At 44.7% G+C, this 20,193-nt stretch overlaps 1 protein-coding gene across 1 annotated transcript in view; it reads right to left on the minus strand.

Moving 5' to 3' along the window:
- The window catches only part of slc36a4 (solute carrier family 36 member 4), a gene marked incomplete at its 3' end in the record, with an annotated part of 168,469 nt that overhangs the window by 100,682 nt on the left and 47,594 nt on the right, over positions 1-20,193 (minus strand). Inside the window, exon 8 of the mRNA XM_080549041.1 lies at positions 35-133. Coding sequence (XP_080405167.1) covers positions 35-133 — 99 coding nt within the window. The remainder of the gene's footprint in view (positions 1-34; positions 134-20,193) is intronic.

A 20,193-nucleotide genomic window follows, 5' to 3' on the forward strand; every position in this document is an offset into this window, starting at 1 on the left:
ACTCCACTCCAGAGTCTCCACTAAGGGTACTTACCACTCCAATGCCTTCGAAGGCGAAGATGGCTGTTCCGAAAAAGAAAGGGAACTTGCCCAGGGGGGAGGTAAGAGGGAGTCTGTGGAGGTCCCCAAAATCCTGCCAAATAGGGGTGACAAAGGAGAGGCAGAAGACATTTAGGAAAAGAGGGAGGATCATGTGTGATTTGAATGAATGAATGAATCGTTTAATGACCACCACACGACCTAGGTCGGTGGAATTTGTTTTCGGTACAGGTGGAACAGCTCAATACAGCAGTGTCAAAAACATACACACATTGCACATAACTATCACATGGACATGTACACACATAACCACAAGACAAGAACATCAACATCAATATTTACAACTTATATTAGAGTGCAGTACGTCTGGCAGGGTTAGTGCAGTGAGTCAGGTGTTGAGAGTCCTTATAGCAGAGGGGGAAAAACTGTTTTTGAAACGGGATGTTTTGGTGGCCAGGCATTTACAGACAGATAGTCCCATATGGGCCAACAGACCAGGGTATCAGCTTTCTGACCAATGGAAAAGACTCAAGAGACACTGCTGAGAAGATGGGAGAAGATTTCCCCTGATACAAAGACATAAAAAGAGGGGCGTAACAAATAATGATGTTACAACACTGGATAATGTCATAACTTTTCATTCTAAACCAGATAAAGTTATAACTTGCAGACTACAGTATGTCATTATAGTATATCATGTCTGACTTATTAAACCTGTCTTCTTCTTCAACTCTATCTCAATATACTTCATCATGTCTGCATCCTCCATGTAATAACGTTATCACATTATCTGAAAAGTAACGCTTTTCCTTTTTTCCCCCCCTAAATGTCAAGTTTTGAAGTTTTTCTTTAGTTTTCCTAGAATAGGAGGACTATTGTGCAGGGAACACACTAATATGAAATATGGGTAATATATATGTATTATACATGTATATAATGTGTACAGTATATGGGTAAAACATTGCTGCAGTGTGGAGCAACAACTAAGCGCATTGAGTTGCATCTTGTAAGAAATGCGCTATGCAAATAACATTTGATTTGATTTTAAGCTTGTACTAAGAAGCTCTCTAAAACCAGGGTTGTGGTCTGGATAAGACTGGTGTAGGCTACTGTTTTAAGGGCTTGCAAACTAGGCACTATTAACGTGGCATGAACATTGGAATTCTTACTTACAAATATTGTATGTTTGTACTGTAATATTGTATGTATGTGGGTCTGAAGCAAAACATTTTGTGGGCCCCCTCACACCAGCATGTGACACATAAAATAAATGAAACAAAAAACATAAAGGCAATGATTTTGGTAAGTTACTACATTATTCATCCAACAAATGTATTACATTATCCAGCAAGTTATGACATTATCCGGTTTAAATTACATTATAAATGCAAAAGTTATTACATTATGAAAAGGGACGAAATTAACTGGTGTTATTAGGCATTATCAGTTGTTACAAGGGGACAGAGAGAGAGGAGATGAAGGAAGGAGGGAAACAGAGAGGAAGAAGTGGAGCGGCCAATGGGAAGGATGCTAGTGAAGGAGTAGAGGGACATAGAAGGATGTTGGTAGAGTAGAGGGACACATAGAAGGATGCAGGTTACACCTTAACTGCTCCTCCTGAGACATCTTCTGCCCCTCAGCACTGCGTCTCCTAAAGACACCCGCTTTTCCCCTCTACTGTGTCCCTAAAAACTTCTATTGCCCCCCTTGTACTGTTTCTCTGTTTCTCCAGTGTAAAAAAAAAACTAGGTTTAGAAGAAGGTGATATGAGAAGGTTTTTCCTTCTATCAGTGGCCCCGGGCCTGAGCTGGATTACTCTTCCTGCTACGACTGGTGGATTGATGACTCACTTGCTTAGTATTCAAATGTATTGATTGTAAGTCGCTTTGGAATAAGGCGTCTGCTAAATGCCAAACATGTAAATGTAAATGTAAATGCTGGTGAAGGAGTAGAGGGACACATAGAAGGGGATAGAGGGGCAAAAGGCTACGAGAGGGAAGGAAGGAAGGAATAGGAAAAAAGACACGAGAAACACGAGACTGAAAGCGATAGAAAGACAAGACAAGGATGAAATAGAGATAGAAATAGGAGAGGTTAATCTGGGGTTGACGGTGACCTAATGAGTGATTAGGGATGCAGCCTTGCGTTCCCCTGTGGGAGTGGTGTCCGTCGCTGAGTGACAGAGACATAATTAATCTTTTTAAAACATAATTCAGATGTGTGATTGATGAGCGCTGCTCACAAGGGCACCCGGAACACCACCTCATAACGTAACACAGAGCACACACACACACACACACACACACACACACACCTGGAACACCACCCCACCACCTCATAACGTAACACAGAGCACACACACGCACACACACACACACACACACACACACACACACACCTGGAACACCACCCCACCACCTCATAACTTAACACAGGGGCGGTGTGCACCTGAGAGCTGTGTTATACTGCACACACACACACACACACACACACACACACACACACACACACACACACACACACACAGGTTAAGTTATACTGTATACACACAGATACACCTGAGGGCTTAGCTAAGACATAGTTGACTACACACACACACACACACACACACACACACACAAGGGTTAAGTTATACTGTATACACACAGGTACACCTGAGGGCTTAGCTAACGACATTGTTGACTGTGGAAATCCTGATAGAAAGAAAGCTTCTAAAATCACTCTCTGAAAAAATCAATCAAAAGAGGACAGCATGACATGTCAAGAACAATTATGTTGTCTGTCAGTCAGATCTACATGATAATTGCACTCTTGCTTTGGGAACTGTCCAAGTATACAACCTATTAAAAGTTGGGCTTGCTCCTACCTCTTGAGAAACTAAGTGTGCCACTCTAAAATGTTCAATATTTCATTGCAAAACAGCCTGAGCCACACAATGGTCCTAATCTTTTATTGTAAACTGGCAATTGCAAAGGCAGCAATCTTTCACATGAACCACAAGAGAGTCATATCACAAGAGTCTTATTGTTCACAGTTGCAATCCAACACAGTGAATGAAAGGGGTTAATACTTCATACACAGATTCATTGTGTAACACTTGAACTATCTTCGATATTCACAGATGTCATAGGACATTTGTGAGACGTTCTAATGCTTTGGTCCTCATATCGGCAACCAATCAAAAGGTTGAACTACGTTTCAACACTGTGGAGAATCACAACACAAACTCGCTAGTCAAGCCAACATACTGCAATGCAATGGATTCAGTGAGTAATCCCCCTCTGCTACCTAGTTAACTATAACACTACTTTACATTGTTAGCAGGCTCACAAAACAAGCTGTGTTAGTTGACTGGCGATGTGTCGTTGATTTTCAACAACAGGGAAATGTATTCGCATTTTTCGAAAGAAAAGTCTGATCATTACATCGGATTAGAACGTGTCACATTTTGCAAACTGATGTCAGGTTGAGTGACAGCCGATGAGTCAACACTGTCATGACACATTCCACATAACACATATCTAATCTTTATCTAATACATATCTAATCTAATCTATATCTAATCTAATCTAACTGTCATCACTCACGTCATGTGATAACACACATGCGAGTGAAACGGGCAGTTAAGGTCAATCCCATTCAGTAGCCTAAATTCAGTGGAATAATTCAAATGCATAGCCATGATTTAAAAGTACCATTTGAAAAAAGTATAGCCTAATTCAAATTCTCCACTCACATGCTAAAAAGATTAAGTTTCAAACGGAATGGATTCCACCCCCAATAATTATGTAACAACAACATAACCGTAGTGTGAGCTGTACGTTTGGGGAAGCTGTCTTCAAGGGGGTCTCAGGGTCCTACGCTTCAGATGCTTCAGACGCAGCATTAAACCACAACTTAACTTTACAAGAAACGTCAACAATTTATCCACAGCAAATGCACTCCCTCTGTGTCTGTCTTGCCGTTAAACTATAGGCACACAGCAGTGGCGGACTCAGGCTGTTTGAAGGGCAGGGGGGGGCGAAAAGAAAAAAAGGGCACCTACTGCACAACATGGGACCTCATCGGTGCACATGGTCTAGTTTAGACCATTGGAAGGGCAGCCAATAGGGCACATCCTCTAATTTTGCCACTCAAAAGGGCACTTTAGTGCGACGTTTTTCAACTTTGGGGGCACATGGTCAAGTTTAGACCATTGGAGGGGCACCAATAGGACACGTCCTCTCATTTTTTTCGCCACTCAAAAGGGCACTTAATCGAGACGTTTTTCAACCGTGGGGGCACCAGGAGGGGCAGTCGCCCCCCCTGCCCCCCCCCCCTGAGTCCGCCAGTGGCACACAGCCACCTTAACTACGTGAAGAGCACATCGTATACAAAATAAAATACATTGGTTCTGTAGCCTATTCTTGCAAATGACGTTGATAAAGGAGACAAATGCAAATGTGAGAATTACAAAAAAAAAAATGTTTATGAGGAGGAAGCTGAGCTCTTGCTTATGGAAACGCTACGATGTGTCAGAGTATGACAGTGTGAGACATGGAGACATGGAGACATGGAGACGCAGAGGCTTACAGTCATGATGTACTGGAAGATGATGACCACGCTGACGGCCATGCAGATGTTGGCCACGAAGGACAGGACGGCCATCTTCTTCAGGTCCTTCATGAACACCAGCAGGATGAGGAAGGGCAGGCAGAAGAGCATGTAGAGGCGCAGGTCCAGGTCCCAGGGCTCTGCCGCCGTCACCACGGCTACCGATGGGGGGGTGGCCATGGGCCCAGAACCTGCTGGCACTAGGGTGTCCACCGAGGCATTGGCGAAGGACAGGACAGACCCATCCCCCAGTGTGACATTGCCTTTGTATCCCTCCACCACCTAGAGAGGACACACACACACACACACGCACGCACACGCACACACACTGCAATGATTAATGGTCATCTCGTAACGAGTGAAGCTCACCTCTCCCCTTCACCCCGTCGACCTTCAGGAACGGCCCAGCGCTGTGTCTTCCAGTGTGGAGATTGATTGCCTCCGCCACTAAGAAGACATCCCTTTAATCCCTACATGGAGATGGGAGATGGGTAGGCTAGAGGGTGGGGTGGGTGGGTGCTAGCACTGAGTGGGGTGTCAGGGGGGGGGGTGTGGTGGGAGTCCCTGGTGGGTGTGCTCGAAGGTGGACCATGACACTAGGAGGTACGGAGCTGAGGAGGGTAAATGGGTTCTAGGAACTCAGGAGGTTCTGGAGAAATGAAGTTGTTGGCTGATAATGAATGAATGAATGAATGGTCTTTATTGTCATTGCTATAGTACAGGTACCAAACAACGAAATTTGGGAGGGGTGGCTCCCCTGGTGCTAGGAAAGAAAAAAAACACACAAAAAAAACAAGAAGGGAAAGGAGCTGGTTTACATAAATAAAGGCTATGTACACTATCCACTATACTATACTGTACAGATAAAACGACTAGGGTTGTCATATTGCACATGGTGTTATTGCACATTCATTTAAAGTGTCGCAGTTTGCAGGCTTGAAATGTACACATTTGTGCCTCAGCACTACACCTGATAGCTGAGGAAGATGCTGCCTCGGTATCAAAACATGAGGAGGGATCCTCCAGAATCATGATTGTAGTGGTCTGATGTTTGGTAATGGCTTGAATAAGATCTTTTAGTCATAAGGGTTCGTTAAGGAGCATTATGAGCACTATAAAAGGCCACGTATATAATATATACATTATAACATGATTAGAAATGTTTTTAATATAACACTCAATATGCAGTAGAATTCAATACTTATAACAAAAGACCCACAGAATTTCAATGGCCAAGGCTTTCTCACTACACAGTTCATTTTGAATGTTACACCTGAATATGGAGCTATTTCATACACGGAGAGGAGGGGGGGGGGGTTAAGTTCTAAGGTTCTAAGCTGATGACAACATAATAGTCCTTGAATGTCAAGTTCCTGTTTCACATGAGAATATAATGGCTACATTGAGTGGGTTACTTACCACAGTAACTTCCATACAGATCCTATATCTGCATAGCCAATTAAGCTGCTGCGTGGTCTCTCCTCGCCTCCGAAAGTAATTTTGGGAGCTTATCATTAACGCAGCTGGAAGTGGACCGGCCTCTTGCTTGTGCTAAGCGGCTCCCGATGAAAAAACTCTTCTCAGAGAAATAACGATCCGAAAACTTTGCCAATTAATATTCAACACTACATCAGGGGGGCGTAGCGATAGGCAGGATCATCGACACATGATCCTGCCATCTCAGGAAGTAGAATACGTTTATTAAAATCACACTGGCTAGAGCCCTACAGATGGAAATGGCACTGGGTGATTTAAACACATTCACTCCTTCAAAATCATGCTACGTTACCATCTCACTCAGCAAGTTTCTTACCCCTAACCCATCTTCATTAGCTCAAGATCGTAAATCACCCATCAGCTTTTTAGTAGCATGTGTTTCTCTCCCTATAAAATACACACTGTGATGATGCTTGTACACCGCGATTGGTATGAGGTATGAGCTGTACCATATGTTGAATGACATAACCTTGAGTGTGCATTTACTATGGTAATGTAAGCTTGCCTGTGTGTAGTACAAAATTGATATCTTTACGTGTGTAAGCTTGTTTGCTTTAATGAAATGCCAGGGGATGAATAATGAACAAGCTGGAAAGGTAAGTGGTGTGCTGGGAAGTTGGCGGGTAGTGATGATGTCATATGATAGGGTAGTGATGATGTCATATGATAGGGTATATGTTAGGTTTAGGGAGTAGTACAGGGTACAGAGTAGTACAGGGCTTATAAACTATATTGTGACGTTAGAATTATAAGGTTATATCTCCATTTTTGTCAGAATGGAGTTTTTTACATAATCTGATCCATTAGGTGTTTATTAATGCCTGTGTGGTGTTATTTTTAAAATGTTGACATTGTTTTGTTAGTAATTCATAAAATACAAAGGTTCCATCTCACAAAACATAATCAAATGTAAAAACTTTGACGCTCAATATCTCTGAACTGCCCTAAACGGAGATAGAACCTTATCATTCTAAGCTCACGATTTGCCATTTCCCTGAGCACTACATTGGGTATCTACATTGGGTATCAAAACAGCCCAGTGATCCATTTAGAATTTGTTTGTGTTGACCACAGCATGGCCTATCATAGGGCTTTCACACGCCAAGGAACCGTTCCGGTTCACGTTTGCGAACCAAGTCTGGAACCGGCCGGCATGTTCCGACCGAAAATAAACTGGTTCGGAGCCTAAACTAACACACACGCTTATACAGTAAGTCAGAATGTAATGCTTTCTGATTGGCTACTGTAAGGGCACAAGGGGTAGATGTGAGTTCAGTTAATACTCTATATAAGTCTAATAATGTGACACAAATGGGCTGTGAAGTTGCACGTCAATATCAAACACATCCATTAAACGTTTTCACAAAGAAGAGAGAGGGAAAGAGAGAGAGAGATTTGTTTTTAAATGAGTTTCAGTTCTGTTTCCAACTTCAAATTTCCCATTGAGGAGGAAGTGTACCAGGAAATATTACTCTCTCCAAAGTCATACCAATCAAGTGTGGCAACATTTAAGTTTGGCTTTGGAATTTGAGAGTCACTGCATGAGGTCTTGTCCATATATATGGAAATAGGCGACAATCGATGCTATTTGATAAGGAAAAGATGATGAAGATCTGATACAGAGCAAGAAATTGTATGACAATGTGTGAGCTTAGAATTATAAGGTTCTATCGCCGTTTAGGGTAGTTCAGAGATATTGAGCGTCAAAGTTTTTACATTCCATTATGTTTTGTGAGATGGAACCTTTGTATTTTATGAATTACTAACTCAAAAATGTCAACATTTTTAAAATAACACCACACAGGCATTAATAAACACCTAATGGATCAGATTAGGTAAAAAACACAATTTTGACAAAAATGGAGATAGAACCGTATAATTCTAACGTCACGGATGATAGCAAGAGAAAGATAGGGCTTAGATAGAGTTAAGGCTGAAAGCTCTGAGACAGGACAGCGCTGACGCCCTCTAGGGATCATTGTATATCACTGCAACAGATCTTTCTGCTTTTGATTGGTAGAAACATCGGGGGGACACAACACACTTCTCTGTTTTGGATTCATGGGAACATCAACTGAGAACACACATGTTTTGACTGGTAGGAACATTGAGAGACACAGCCATGTAACAACATTATAGTCATACAACATACCTGTTTGATATTCTCTGCCAGGAAGACAAAGTATGCACTGCAGAAACCCAGCTGGGTCAACACCAGGAAGAAGTTAACCAGGTGCCTAGGACAGAGATATACAAACCGTGACGTTAGAATTATAAGGTTCTATCTCAATTTTTGTCAAAACTGAGGGTTTTTTTACATAATCTGATCCATTAGGTGTTTATTAATGCCTGTGTGGTGTTATTTTTAAAATGTTGACATTTTTGAGTTAGTAATTCATAAAATACAAAGGTTCCATCTCACAAAACATAATGGAATGTAAAAACGTTGACGCTCAATATCTCTGAACCGCCCTAAACGGAGATAGAACCTTATAATTCTAAGCTCACGAAACACATTGAACCAATTCTATCTCACCTGGGCAGTTTCTTGAATAAGTGAATGATATTCAATTCTATGAGTAGCAATAATTGCACAAAAAAAAATCCAAAATTGTCTGAACTGTTTTTCCTCACAAGAGCGTGTGATTGTGAACTGAACTAGAATGAATATGGTATATGCATATATATGTGTTGTTCTCATACTCAAGTAAAGTCTCAAACTACTTATATGGATACTTCTCTAAAATCCATCACAACAGTATCAGAATGAACTCTGGGCAAGAGGGGCTATGGATCTCAAAACGCTGTGGGGAATGAAGTGAGTTAGTCTCCAAACAATGGAGAATGCTTTTGGATTGTGAGTTGGGAGTCAATTCATAACGGCACTTCACAAATGCAATCTACGGAGCCCCCCCTGGGGTCACATGGTAGAAAAAAATATTTGATGTGTGAATCCGTTCCCTCGATTTAGTAATTCGTTCCCTCGGTTTAGTAATTCGTTAGGGTTAGGGTTAGGATTAGGTACTACGAGACAGAACGATCGCAAGGATTCTAACCCTAACCCCAACCCTAATCCTTGCGATCGTTCTGGCTCGTAGGGCCTAACCCTAACCCTAACGAATTAGTAAACCGAGGGAACGGATTCACACATAAAAAAATATATTCTACCATGTGACCCCAGGGGGGCTCCGTAGCAAACCATTATCATGGAGCACAAACATTAACACTTCTTAGTGCCAATCATGAACAGGCAGTCTTCCTGTTGAGATACTTTTAGTACACACTGGCCCAATGCCAAACCAATCCGATACTCTTTTCCCCTGCGGGTAGTTCACTTCCCCACATGGCTCTGAAGGGATTGACCAGCAATTGGCCAGTTTCCCGGACACAGATTGAGCCTATCGTGCTCTCCAACTAAAAAGGCATTTTCAATGGAGAAAAATCACATTGGAAAGTAAAGTTTATTCTGGGACATCTTAATTTCTGTCCCGAAAAATGCTCCACGTAGGTGTCAACGGGTTGGCGAGGCCCCTCACCTCCCAAATGTAGCACTCTTCCTAAAGCTCACCTGCCAAATGTAGCACTCTTCCTAAAGCTCACCTGCCAAATGTAGCACTCTTCCTAAAGCTCACCTCCCAAATGTAGCACTCTTCCTAAAGCACTTGTATGAGCTGTGCTCCATGGCGAACGCCACCGTGTCACTGTAACCCATGGGAGGCTTCTTCAACCTGGAAGAGAGGAGAGAGAGAAAGGGGGACATGTGTCACATTCTGTACATTCTTTATGTGTCACATTCTTTATATCGTGAGCTCAGAATGATAAGGTTCTATCTCTGTTTAGAATGAGAAGGTTCTATCTCTGTTTAGAATGATAAGGTTCTATCTCTGTTTAGAATGATAAGGTTCTATCTCTGTTTAGAATGATAAGGTTCTATCTCTGTTTAGAATGATAAGGTTCTATCTCTGTTTAGAATGATAAGGTTCTATCTCTGTTTAGAATGATAAGGTTCTATCTCTGTTTAGAATGATAAGGTTCTATCTCTGTTTAGAATGATAAGGTTCTATCTCTGTTTAGAATGATAAGGTTCTATCTCCGTTTAGAATGATAAGGTTCTATCTCCGTTTAGAATGATAAGGTTCTATCTCCGTTTAGAATGATAAGGTTCTATCTCTGTTTAGAATGATAAGGTTCTATCTCCGTTTAGAATGATAAGGTTCTATCTCTGTTTAGAATGATAAGGTTCTATCTCCGTTTAGAATGATAAGGTTCTATCTCCGTTTAGAATGATAAGGTTCTATCTCCGTTTAGAATGATAAGGTTCTATCTCCGTTTAGAATGATAAGGTTCTATCTCTGTTTAGAATGATAAGGTTCTATCTCTGTTTAGAATGATAAGGTTCTATCTCCGTTTAGAATGATAAGGTTCTATCTCCGTTTAGAATGATAAGGTTCTATCTCCGTTTAGAATGATAAGGTTCTATCTCTGTTTAGAATGATAAGGTTCTATCTCCGTTTAGAATGATAAGGTTCTATCTCTGTTTAGAATGATAAGGTTCTATCTCCGTTTAGAATGATAAGGTTCTATCTCCGTTTAGAATGATAAGGTTCTATCTCCGTTTAGAATGATAAGGTTCTATCTCTGTTTAGAATGATAAGGTTCTATCTCCGTTTAGAATGATAAGGTTCTATCTCCGTTTAGAATGATAAGGTTCTATCTCCGTTTAGAATGATAAGGTTCTATCTCCGTTTAGGGTAGTTCAGAGATATTGAGCGTCAAAGTTTTCACATTCCATTATGTTTTGTGAGATGGAACCTTAGTATTTTATGAATTACTAACTCAAAAATGTCAACATTTTAAAAAATAACACCACACAGGCATTAATAAACACCTAATGGATCAGATTATGTAAAAAACTCAATTTGGACAAAAATGGAGATAGAACCTTATAATTCTAACGTCACGCTGTGTTACAGAGGAGGGATATCGAGGAGTGATCCAGTAGCAAAAGATACTATGAAGAAAACAAGGTAAAAACACAATTTTTGACACAACAAAGTTGTGACCAGTTCAAGGAGACGAGACACAGAGACAGACAGGGTAGGGTGGGGGAGATAGATAGAAGGAAGGAAGCAGAAGGGAGAGTTTAATATTGAGACAGGCTGTCTGAACCAAGTACATTGTGTCCTGGTTGGAATTGGAGTATTATGTACTGTCCAGTTTTGGCTCTGCAGCATCCCTGCATCCCAAACAACAGTGTCAGAATTTAGGCATAAATCACCCCCGCCCCCCCCCCCCCCCCCCCTCCGCGCTATGGTGAGACCTATGCACAATCTAAAAGTATCTCTCTCTCTCCCTTCTTCCCTCCCCCTCTCTCTCTCTCTCTCCCTTCTTCCCTCCCTCTCCCTCCCTCCCTCTCTTCCTATCTTCCTCTCTTCCTATCTTCCTCTTCCTCCCCTCCTCCCTCCCTCTCTTCCTCTCTTCCTATCTTCCTCTTCCTCCCCTCCTCCCTCCCTCTCTTCCTATCCCTCCCTCCCTCCCTCTTCCTCCCCTCCTCCCTCCCTCTCATCTGACAGTACTTGACAGATGAGTAATGGAGTCGCCCGTTAGTTTTACTGCTTGGCGAGGGAGGAGGAAGCGCTTTAGAGGAATCCATCATTAGGGATATAACTGCACATTAGCCAGCATGTCACCCATGCGTGTCATGAACTTTAAGCAGCAGATTACGTGTTTTAGATTAGATTAGATTCAACTTTATTGTCATTGCAGAGTACTACAGATTAGTATTACACAACGAAATGCAGTTAAGCATCTAACCAGACGTGCAAATAAAGATGAACATGATATTAATTCGTTGTAGTGTGCAGAGGGCATAAAAAAGAAGCTATATCAAAGAGGCATGTACAACAATGTGCAATGTACAGTATGTGCAAAGATAGTATTGTAAACATCAGTAGTGCAAAGGTTAAAGATTGATCACATTAACCAGGGATGTGCAACCATCATAGTATTGCCATTGTATCCCAGGGTGGTGGGGGGGTCATACTGAGTCACAGTCAAGTATGTGTACATGTGTGTGTGTGTGTGTGGGGGGGGGGGGAATAGTTCAGCGATTGTTTATCAGAGTGACAGCTCTGTGAAAGACGATGTTCTGTAGCCTGCTGGTACGGGTCCTGAGGATCCTGTACTTCCTGAGTCTCTTAGATGGTAGGACCGTGGGTTGGGGTGAGACGTATTCTCGATGATACTTCCCACCCTCCACCGACACCAGGTTGCCAGGAGGGACTCGATTGCAGGGCCTTCCGGTCGGACGGACACATTGCAATCGCTCCAAGGCTGGTTATCTCGGCCATGTTCATACGGTGACTGGGTGGGGTGTGTCGTTTTCGACGATTAGCACCCCCGGGAAGTGATCCTAGAAAGCGACACCCCCCCCACCTCCCCCAGGTAGCAGGTGTCTCTGCACACAACAGGCGCACCTCTCGGGGGGGACCCTCCGTGCCTCTCAAGCCTCGTTCCGTAAATTCCTCAGTTTGAACGGAAAAGTCCCTATCTAACCCATTCAAAGTGTTTTAGCCTTCCCCCCTTTCCACTGGTAATAATGAATGTTATATTTGGACTGTAAACACCGGGAAAGCAGAGTTACTTATTAGGCCTCAAAGAGCACCTCCCTACCCGCTGCTTTTTAAGTCGGTAACTTTCGAAGTGACGTTTTAATTTGATTATACCCCAAACTGCCCTCCCGGTCACTAAGGTGCCCCGTTCTCCACTCTAGCCCCCCAGGGAAGTTATGCGTTGTTCGCATCGAAGCACCACGGGGGAAGCAGAGTTATTATGCCTGAAATAGCGCACCCACCCCGCCCGATGCGCCTCTCTACTGGGTAAAAGCTTACGGCACCGGGGATTCCCAGGTGGTCTCCCATCCAGGTGCTAACCCGGCCCAACCCTGCTTAGCTTCCGAGGTCGGACGAGAGAATAATGTCACCGATCGTCCATATAGAACAACCGTGGACACCTCCACACGCTGCCGGTGAGCGAGACTGCCCTGCCCGATCTGAGGGGGGAACATAGGACCCGGGGAACATAGGACCCGGGGAACATAGGACCCGGGGAACATAGGACCCGGGGAACATAGGACCCGGGGAACATAGGACCCGGGGAACATAGGACCCGGGGAACATAGGACCAGGGGAACATAGGACCCAGGGAACATAGGACCCAGGGAACATAGGACCCGGGGAACATAGGACCCGGGGAACATAGGACCCAGGGGAACATAGGACCCAGGGGAACATAGGACCCAGGGGAACATAGGACCAGGGAACATAGGACCCAGGGAACATAGGACCCAGGGAACATAGGACCCAGGGAACATAGGACCCAGGGAACATAGGACCCAGGGAACATAGGACCCAGGGAACATAGGACCCAGGGAACATAGGACCCAGGGGAACATAGGACGCAGGGAACATAGGACCCGGGGAACATAGAACCCGGGGGAACATAGGACCCAGGGAACATAGGACCCCTGGAACATAGGACCCGGGGAACATAGGACCCCGGGAACATAGGACCCCGGGAACATAGGACCCGGGGAACATAGGACCCGGGGAACATAGGACCCGGGGAACATAGGACCCGGGGAACATAGGACCCGGGGAACATAGGACCCGGGGAACATAGGACCCAGGGAACATAGGACCCAGGGAACATAGGACCGGGGAACATAGGACCCAGGGAACATAGGACCAGGGAACATAGGACCCGAGGAACATAGGACCCGGGGAACATAGGACCCAGGGAACATAGGACCCAGGGAACATAGGACCAGGGAACATAGGACCCGAGGAACATAGGACCCGGGGAACATAGGACCCAGGGAACATAGGACCCAGGGGAACATAGGACCCAGGGAACATAGGACCCAGGGGAACATAGGACCATGGGACCATGGGGAACATAGGACCCAGGGAACATAGGACCCAGGGAACATAGGACCCGGGGAACATAGGACCTGGGGAACATAGGACCCAGGGAACATAGGACCAGGGAACATAGGACCCAGGGGAACATAGGACCCAGGGCACATAGGACCCAGGGAACATAGGACCCAGGGAACATAGGACCAGGGAACATAGGACCTGGGGAACGTAGGACCCAGGGAACATAGGACCCAGGGAGCATAGGACCCAGGGCACATAGGACCCAGGGAACATAGGACCAGGGGAACATAGGACCCAGGGGAACATAAGACCCGGGGAACATAGGACCCGGGGAACATAGGACCCAGGGAACATAGGACCCAGGGGAACATAGGACCCGGGGAACATAGGACCCAGGGGAACATAGGACCCAGGGAACATAGGACCCGGGGAACATAGGACCCAGGGGAACATAGGACCCAGGGAACATAGGACCCGGGGAACATAGGACCCAGGGAACATAGGACCTAAGGAACATAGGACCCGGGGAACATAGGACCTAAGGAACATAGGACCCAGGGAACATAGGACCCAGGGAGCATAGGACCAAGGAACATAGGACCCAGGGAACATAGGACCCAGGGAACGTAGGACCCAGGGAACATAGGACCTAAGGAACATAGGACCCAGGGAACATAGGACCAGGGAACATAGGACCAGGGAACATAGGACCCAGGGGAACATAGGACCCGGGGGAACATAGGACCAGGGAACATAGGACCCAGGGGAACATAGGACTGGGGAACATAGGACCCAGGGAACATAGGACCAGGGAACATAGGACCCAGGGAACATAGGACCAAGGAACATAGGACCCAGGGAACATAGGACCAGGGAACATAGGACCCGGGGAACATAGGACCCGGGGAACATAGAATCCGGGGAACATAGGACCCAGGGAACATAGGACCCAGGGGAACATAGGACCCAGGGGAACATAGGACCCAGGGAACATAGGACCCAGGGGAACATAGGACCCGGGGAACATAGGACCCAGGGAACATAGGACCCAGGGAACATAGGACCCGGGGAACATAGGACCCAGGGGAACATAGGACCCAGGGAACATAGGACCCGGGGAACATAGGACCCAGGGAACATAGGACCTAAGGAACATAGGACCCGGGGAACATAGGACCTAAGGAACATAGGACCCAGGGAACATAGGACCCAGGGAGCATAGGACCAAGGAACATAGGACCCAGGGAACATAGGACCCAGGGAACGTAGGACCCAGGGAACATAGGACCTAAGGAACATAGGACCCAGGGAACATAGGACCAGGGAACATAGGACCAGGGAACATAGGACCCAGGGGAACATAGGACCCGGGGGAACATAGGACCAGGGAACATAGGACCCAGGGGAACATAGGACTGGGGAACATAGGACCCAGGGAACATAGGACCAGGGAACATAGGACCCAGGGAACATAGGACCAAGGAACATAGGACCCAGGGAACATAGGACCAGGGAACATAGGACCCGGGGAACATAGGACCCGGGGAACATAGAATCCGGGGAACATAGGACCCAGGGAACATAGGACCCAGGGGAACATAGGACCCAGGGGAACATAGGACCCAGGGAACATAGGACCCAGGGGAACATAGGACCCGGGGAACATAGGACCCAGGGAACATAGGACCCAGGGAACATAGGACCAGGGAACATAGGACCCAGGGAACATAGGACCCAGGGAACATAGGACCCAGGGAACATAGGACCAGGGAACATAGGACCCGGGGAACATAGGACCCAGGGAACATAGGACCCAGGGAACATAGGACCCGGGGAACATAGGACCCGGGGAACATAGGACCCGGGGAACATAGGACCCAGGGGAACATAGGACCCAGGGGAACATAGGACCCGGGGAACATAGGACCCAGGGAACATAGGACCCAGGGAACATAGGACCCTTTTTCGGGAGCGGAGAACCATAGGGAAGGGAGCTAAGGTACCGGGGAACATTGGTACGCACCCCTCTGTCATTGCTAGCTTAGCATTAGCATCTGGGAGGATGTAGGCAGCGCTAATAACAACAACAACAGAGAACTCTCTGGGCTGCTAAAACGGTCTATACTTGATCATCATGTCTTGATCGTCACTGTGACTTTCAAATGTGGTGATGAGTCAGCGATGTGAAAAAGATAGGACACCCCCAAGAAAATCGTTGTCTTTTTCAACATATGAACATTAGATCTTAGTTTTAACAATATTGATGGAGATAATATGACTAAAGAGATAAAACTGGAAGAAAATTGATTTTCTGATTATTTGTAAAATGTCATTAATAGAAATTTAAAATGATTTTTAAACGTGCTGTGCATGCAAGACACCCGTCAAACATCACACAGCTGAAATCATTCTGCATGGAGGAGTGAAATGTTCTCCCAGTCGATGAGGTCAGAGGTAAGCAGTTATAGGAAATGTCTAATTGAGGTTATTTCAGCCAAAGGGGGCAATATCAGCTATTAGGGTCATAGAGTGACTAAATATTTCATGGGGTGTCCTATTTTTTTTCACATGACTATATATAGGCCTATGGACTATGGGCATCTGTGTGTGTGTGTGTGTGTGTGTGTGTGTGTGTGTGTGTGTGTGTGTGTGTGTGTGTGTGTGTGTGTGTGTGTGTGTGTGTGTGTGTGTGTGTGTGTGTGTGTGTGTGTGTGTGTGTGTGTGTGTGTGTGTGTGTGTGTGTGTGTGAGTGTGTGTGTGTGTGTGTGTATATAGATTATCTGATGTACAGGGGGGTGGGGGGGGGGATTATAGTTACCTCTCACACAAGTGATGGCTGCAGTGGACCAGGATGTGCATACAGTGGACACAGACCACACCCATCAGCACAAGGCAAAGAGGCCCCACCTGGAAATTACACAAGGACACACACACACACACACACACACACACATCAGGATCAGTATGTACCAGATAAAAGTCCAGTCCAGAACAGGGCGCTGAGTGATAACAGTCCACTATACTGAATAAGAATGTACTCCTACTGTACTAATGAATCAGCAAACACATCAGAAAACAAGACACTCAAAAATCACGAGTGTGGAATAGTTATTTGGCATCCCATGCATTTACCCACTCATATTTTGCATTTTATAGGACAGATGTAGTGAAGACAGACAGGAAAGTAAGGAGGAGAAGGGAGAGAGGACATGTCAGCAGGGCACGGGCCGGATTCGAACCCATGCCGACATGGGCATATGTGTGCACTGTAGACCACGGTGCTAGACCACTGGACCACCCCAGGCCACATTACTCTATACATTTGCTAGCCTGTCTGTTTGTGTTTGTGTTTGTGTGAGTGTGTGTGAGTGTGTATGTGTGTGTGTGTGTGTGTGTGTGTGTGTGTGTGTGTGTGTGTGTGTGTGTGTGTGTGTGTGTGTGAGTGAGTGAGTGAATCACAGAAGCCCTTAGGGCCCAGCACATATTTGCACTTCCCCCACGTTATACTATTGGCAAACATTACAGGCAAGGCAAGGACGTACAGTGCCCTCCATAAGTCTCAGGAAAGAGGAAGCATGTTTCCTTCTTTTAGCTCTATACTCCCAACAGTTTGAATCTGAAATCAAACAATTATTATCGGGTCAATGTAGAAATTCTTTATTTCAGATTAGTTTCACTATTTAGAAAGAGTATTTTTTTTTTTAAACATACTCCCCCTATTTCAGGGCTCCAAAAGGTATTCGGTTGTTCAGTCTGACGTCAAACGTGACGTTTAGCAATTTCCGGGTCCAAACCAGAAATTCCCTGCACCAGAGTACCAGTGTACTACAGCGGTAGAATGACAGTTCAATCGTTTTTTAGACTCTATTCATACAACAAGGGACACAGCACTTTCCCGTTTTTCCCATATTTGTCAGCGTTTTTGAGCCTCGGAAAAGCGCTATATAAATATAATTAATTATTATTATTACTGAGGCCTTTCAAAGACAGCGCCTCAGCCAACTTTGGACCCGGAAACACGTCACGACTTAACAACCGAATTGGGGGGAAAAGTATATAATGTCTAAATAAAACACTTATTGTGTGCACTCATCATTTGGATGCTATAACTGCCTGATGTCTGTGACCCCACTGTGACCCCACTCTGCCAGGCCTGTACTGCAGGAATCTTTAGCTGTTGTTGTGTTTTGAGGTCTTTAAGATACTTAAGGTCTTTGACTTGGCCCCACCCACGAACATTCAAACTTTTGGCCCTGAAAAACTCCCTAGATGCTATCGCAGTGTTTGGGGTCTGGGGAGCTGTATGATTAAGTGCTGTCCAATGAGATTGGAGTTTGCTTGTACTTGGGCTACCAAGATGTTTCTGTACACTTCATTAATTCTGCTGCTGCTGTCAGCAGTTCCATCATCAATGAAGACAAGTGAGTTCCAGTGGCAGGCTGGCAGCCATATATATATACACACTGAAGCTAGAACACACCCTCCATCATATTTTACAGATCCGGTGGTATGCCAGGGATTTTATTTTGGGCACTTCCTTTTTTTATCCACACTTTTACACTTGCCATCACTCTGGTACATGTTCATCTTTGTCTCATCTGTCCACAATACCTTTTCCCAGAACTCTGCAGTCTCTTTTAGGTCTGGCCATCCAGTTTCTGACGCTAGTCTTAGTGATTTACACCTTGCAGTGTAGCGTCTGACTGTAGTTCTGCTGGTGAAGGCTTAGTGCAGATGGTAGTCTCTGACGCATTCACGCCCACTATGCCCTATAATGGCGTCCTTGACTTGTAGTGACAACTCTCACAGACACCAATAACACACTCCAACGTAAAACGTAAAGGTAGAAGCAATACTCGACATTGAATGCCTGTACAAATGACGGAACACACTTGACTAACCAGAAACATTTCAAGTCAATTGCCCCAATACTACTGGTTCCCCGAAAAAAGGGTGGCTATGTATTAAAAAGCATTGTCATTTCGAAATGATGAAACCAATCTGAACAAATAAAACACTGAATTAAAGATAAGCATCTCTACTTTACTACAAACTGTTGGGAGTATAGAGCTAAAAAAGAAGACTCAATGCTTCCTCTGTGTGATTCTACAGTTTGCCTTGTGACCACACGAAGACTCACAACCACAAACCATGTTACATCACTCATGAGACACATCTGTAACAGCATGAGACATAAAGCACGTGCTGGCTGATTATATGACGAGGTCTGTGAAGCTTGGAAGTTATATTTGAACTCATGACCTTCTGATAACTCGTCAAACTCACTATCCACTAGGCCACCACTACCCCCAATTTTATTTATTTATTTATTTTCCCCTTGCCCTTATGCATTTTTGTTTATGTATTGCTGTAAGTTGTTGTATGTTCTACGTGCTGTCCTGTCTGTGACTTTGTTTAATTCCTGCCACTGGTTTGGCCAGGTCTCCCTTGCAAAAGAGATTCTGAATCTCAATGGGACTTTTTAACCTGGTTAAATAAAGGTTAAATACAATTTAAAAGAATAAATATACAGTAACCTTGGCTATGTCATCAATGTGATTTTGGCCCATTAGTCTGGAACGCACGTCGAACGTTCCAACGATTAGATTTTGATGGGCCGTTGATGGCCCGGTCAAGATTTGGCAGTGCCACGATTTGGCATGACAGCACCAGTGAAGCAAAGGTGACTGGCTGGCAAATCACATTGATGACATAGCCAAGGTTACTGTATATTTTATTCATTTAAATTGTATTTATGAAAAAGATAGGACACACCACTGCAGTGTTGCTGAGCCACAGACAGGTACATATCTCCTTGGAATGGGAAGCTGCTATTTACACACAACGACCACCAGTTGGCGCCTGTTGTAAATCAGCCTGCCTCCTACACAGAAAAAAACTGCAAAATAGCTTTATACAAGGTCTTGAAAATGGAAGGATACTACTGGGCGGTAGAACGCACATATCGAGGAAAAGTCATGAAAGGGAGGGGTCCTGAAATGTTATCGAGTACAAAGGTATACATTTGTATTACTCACTTGGTCAAATGACCCCACCCATGGCTGTTCTAGTGTTAAGTGAACAAATAATGGCATCTAAAATGGCATCTAAAATGGCATCTAAA

The sequence above is a fragment of the Nansenia antarctica genome (assembly GCF_963989245.1).
Source record: "Nansenia antarctica genome assembly, chromosome: 19".
Taxonomy (NCBI): Eukaryota; Metazoa; Chordata; class Actinopteri; order Argentiniformes; family Microstomatidae; genus Nansenia; species Nansenia antarctica.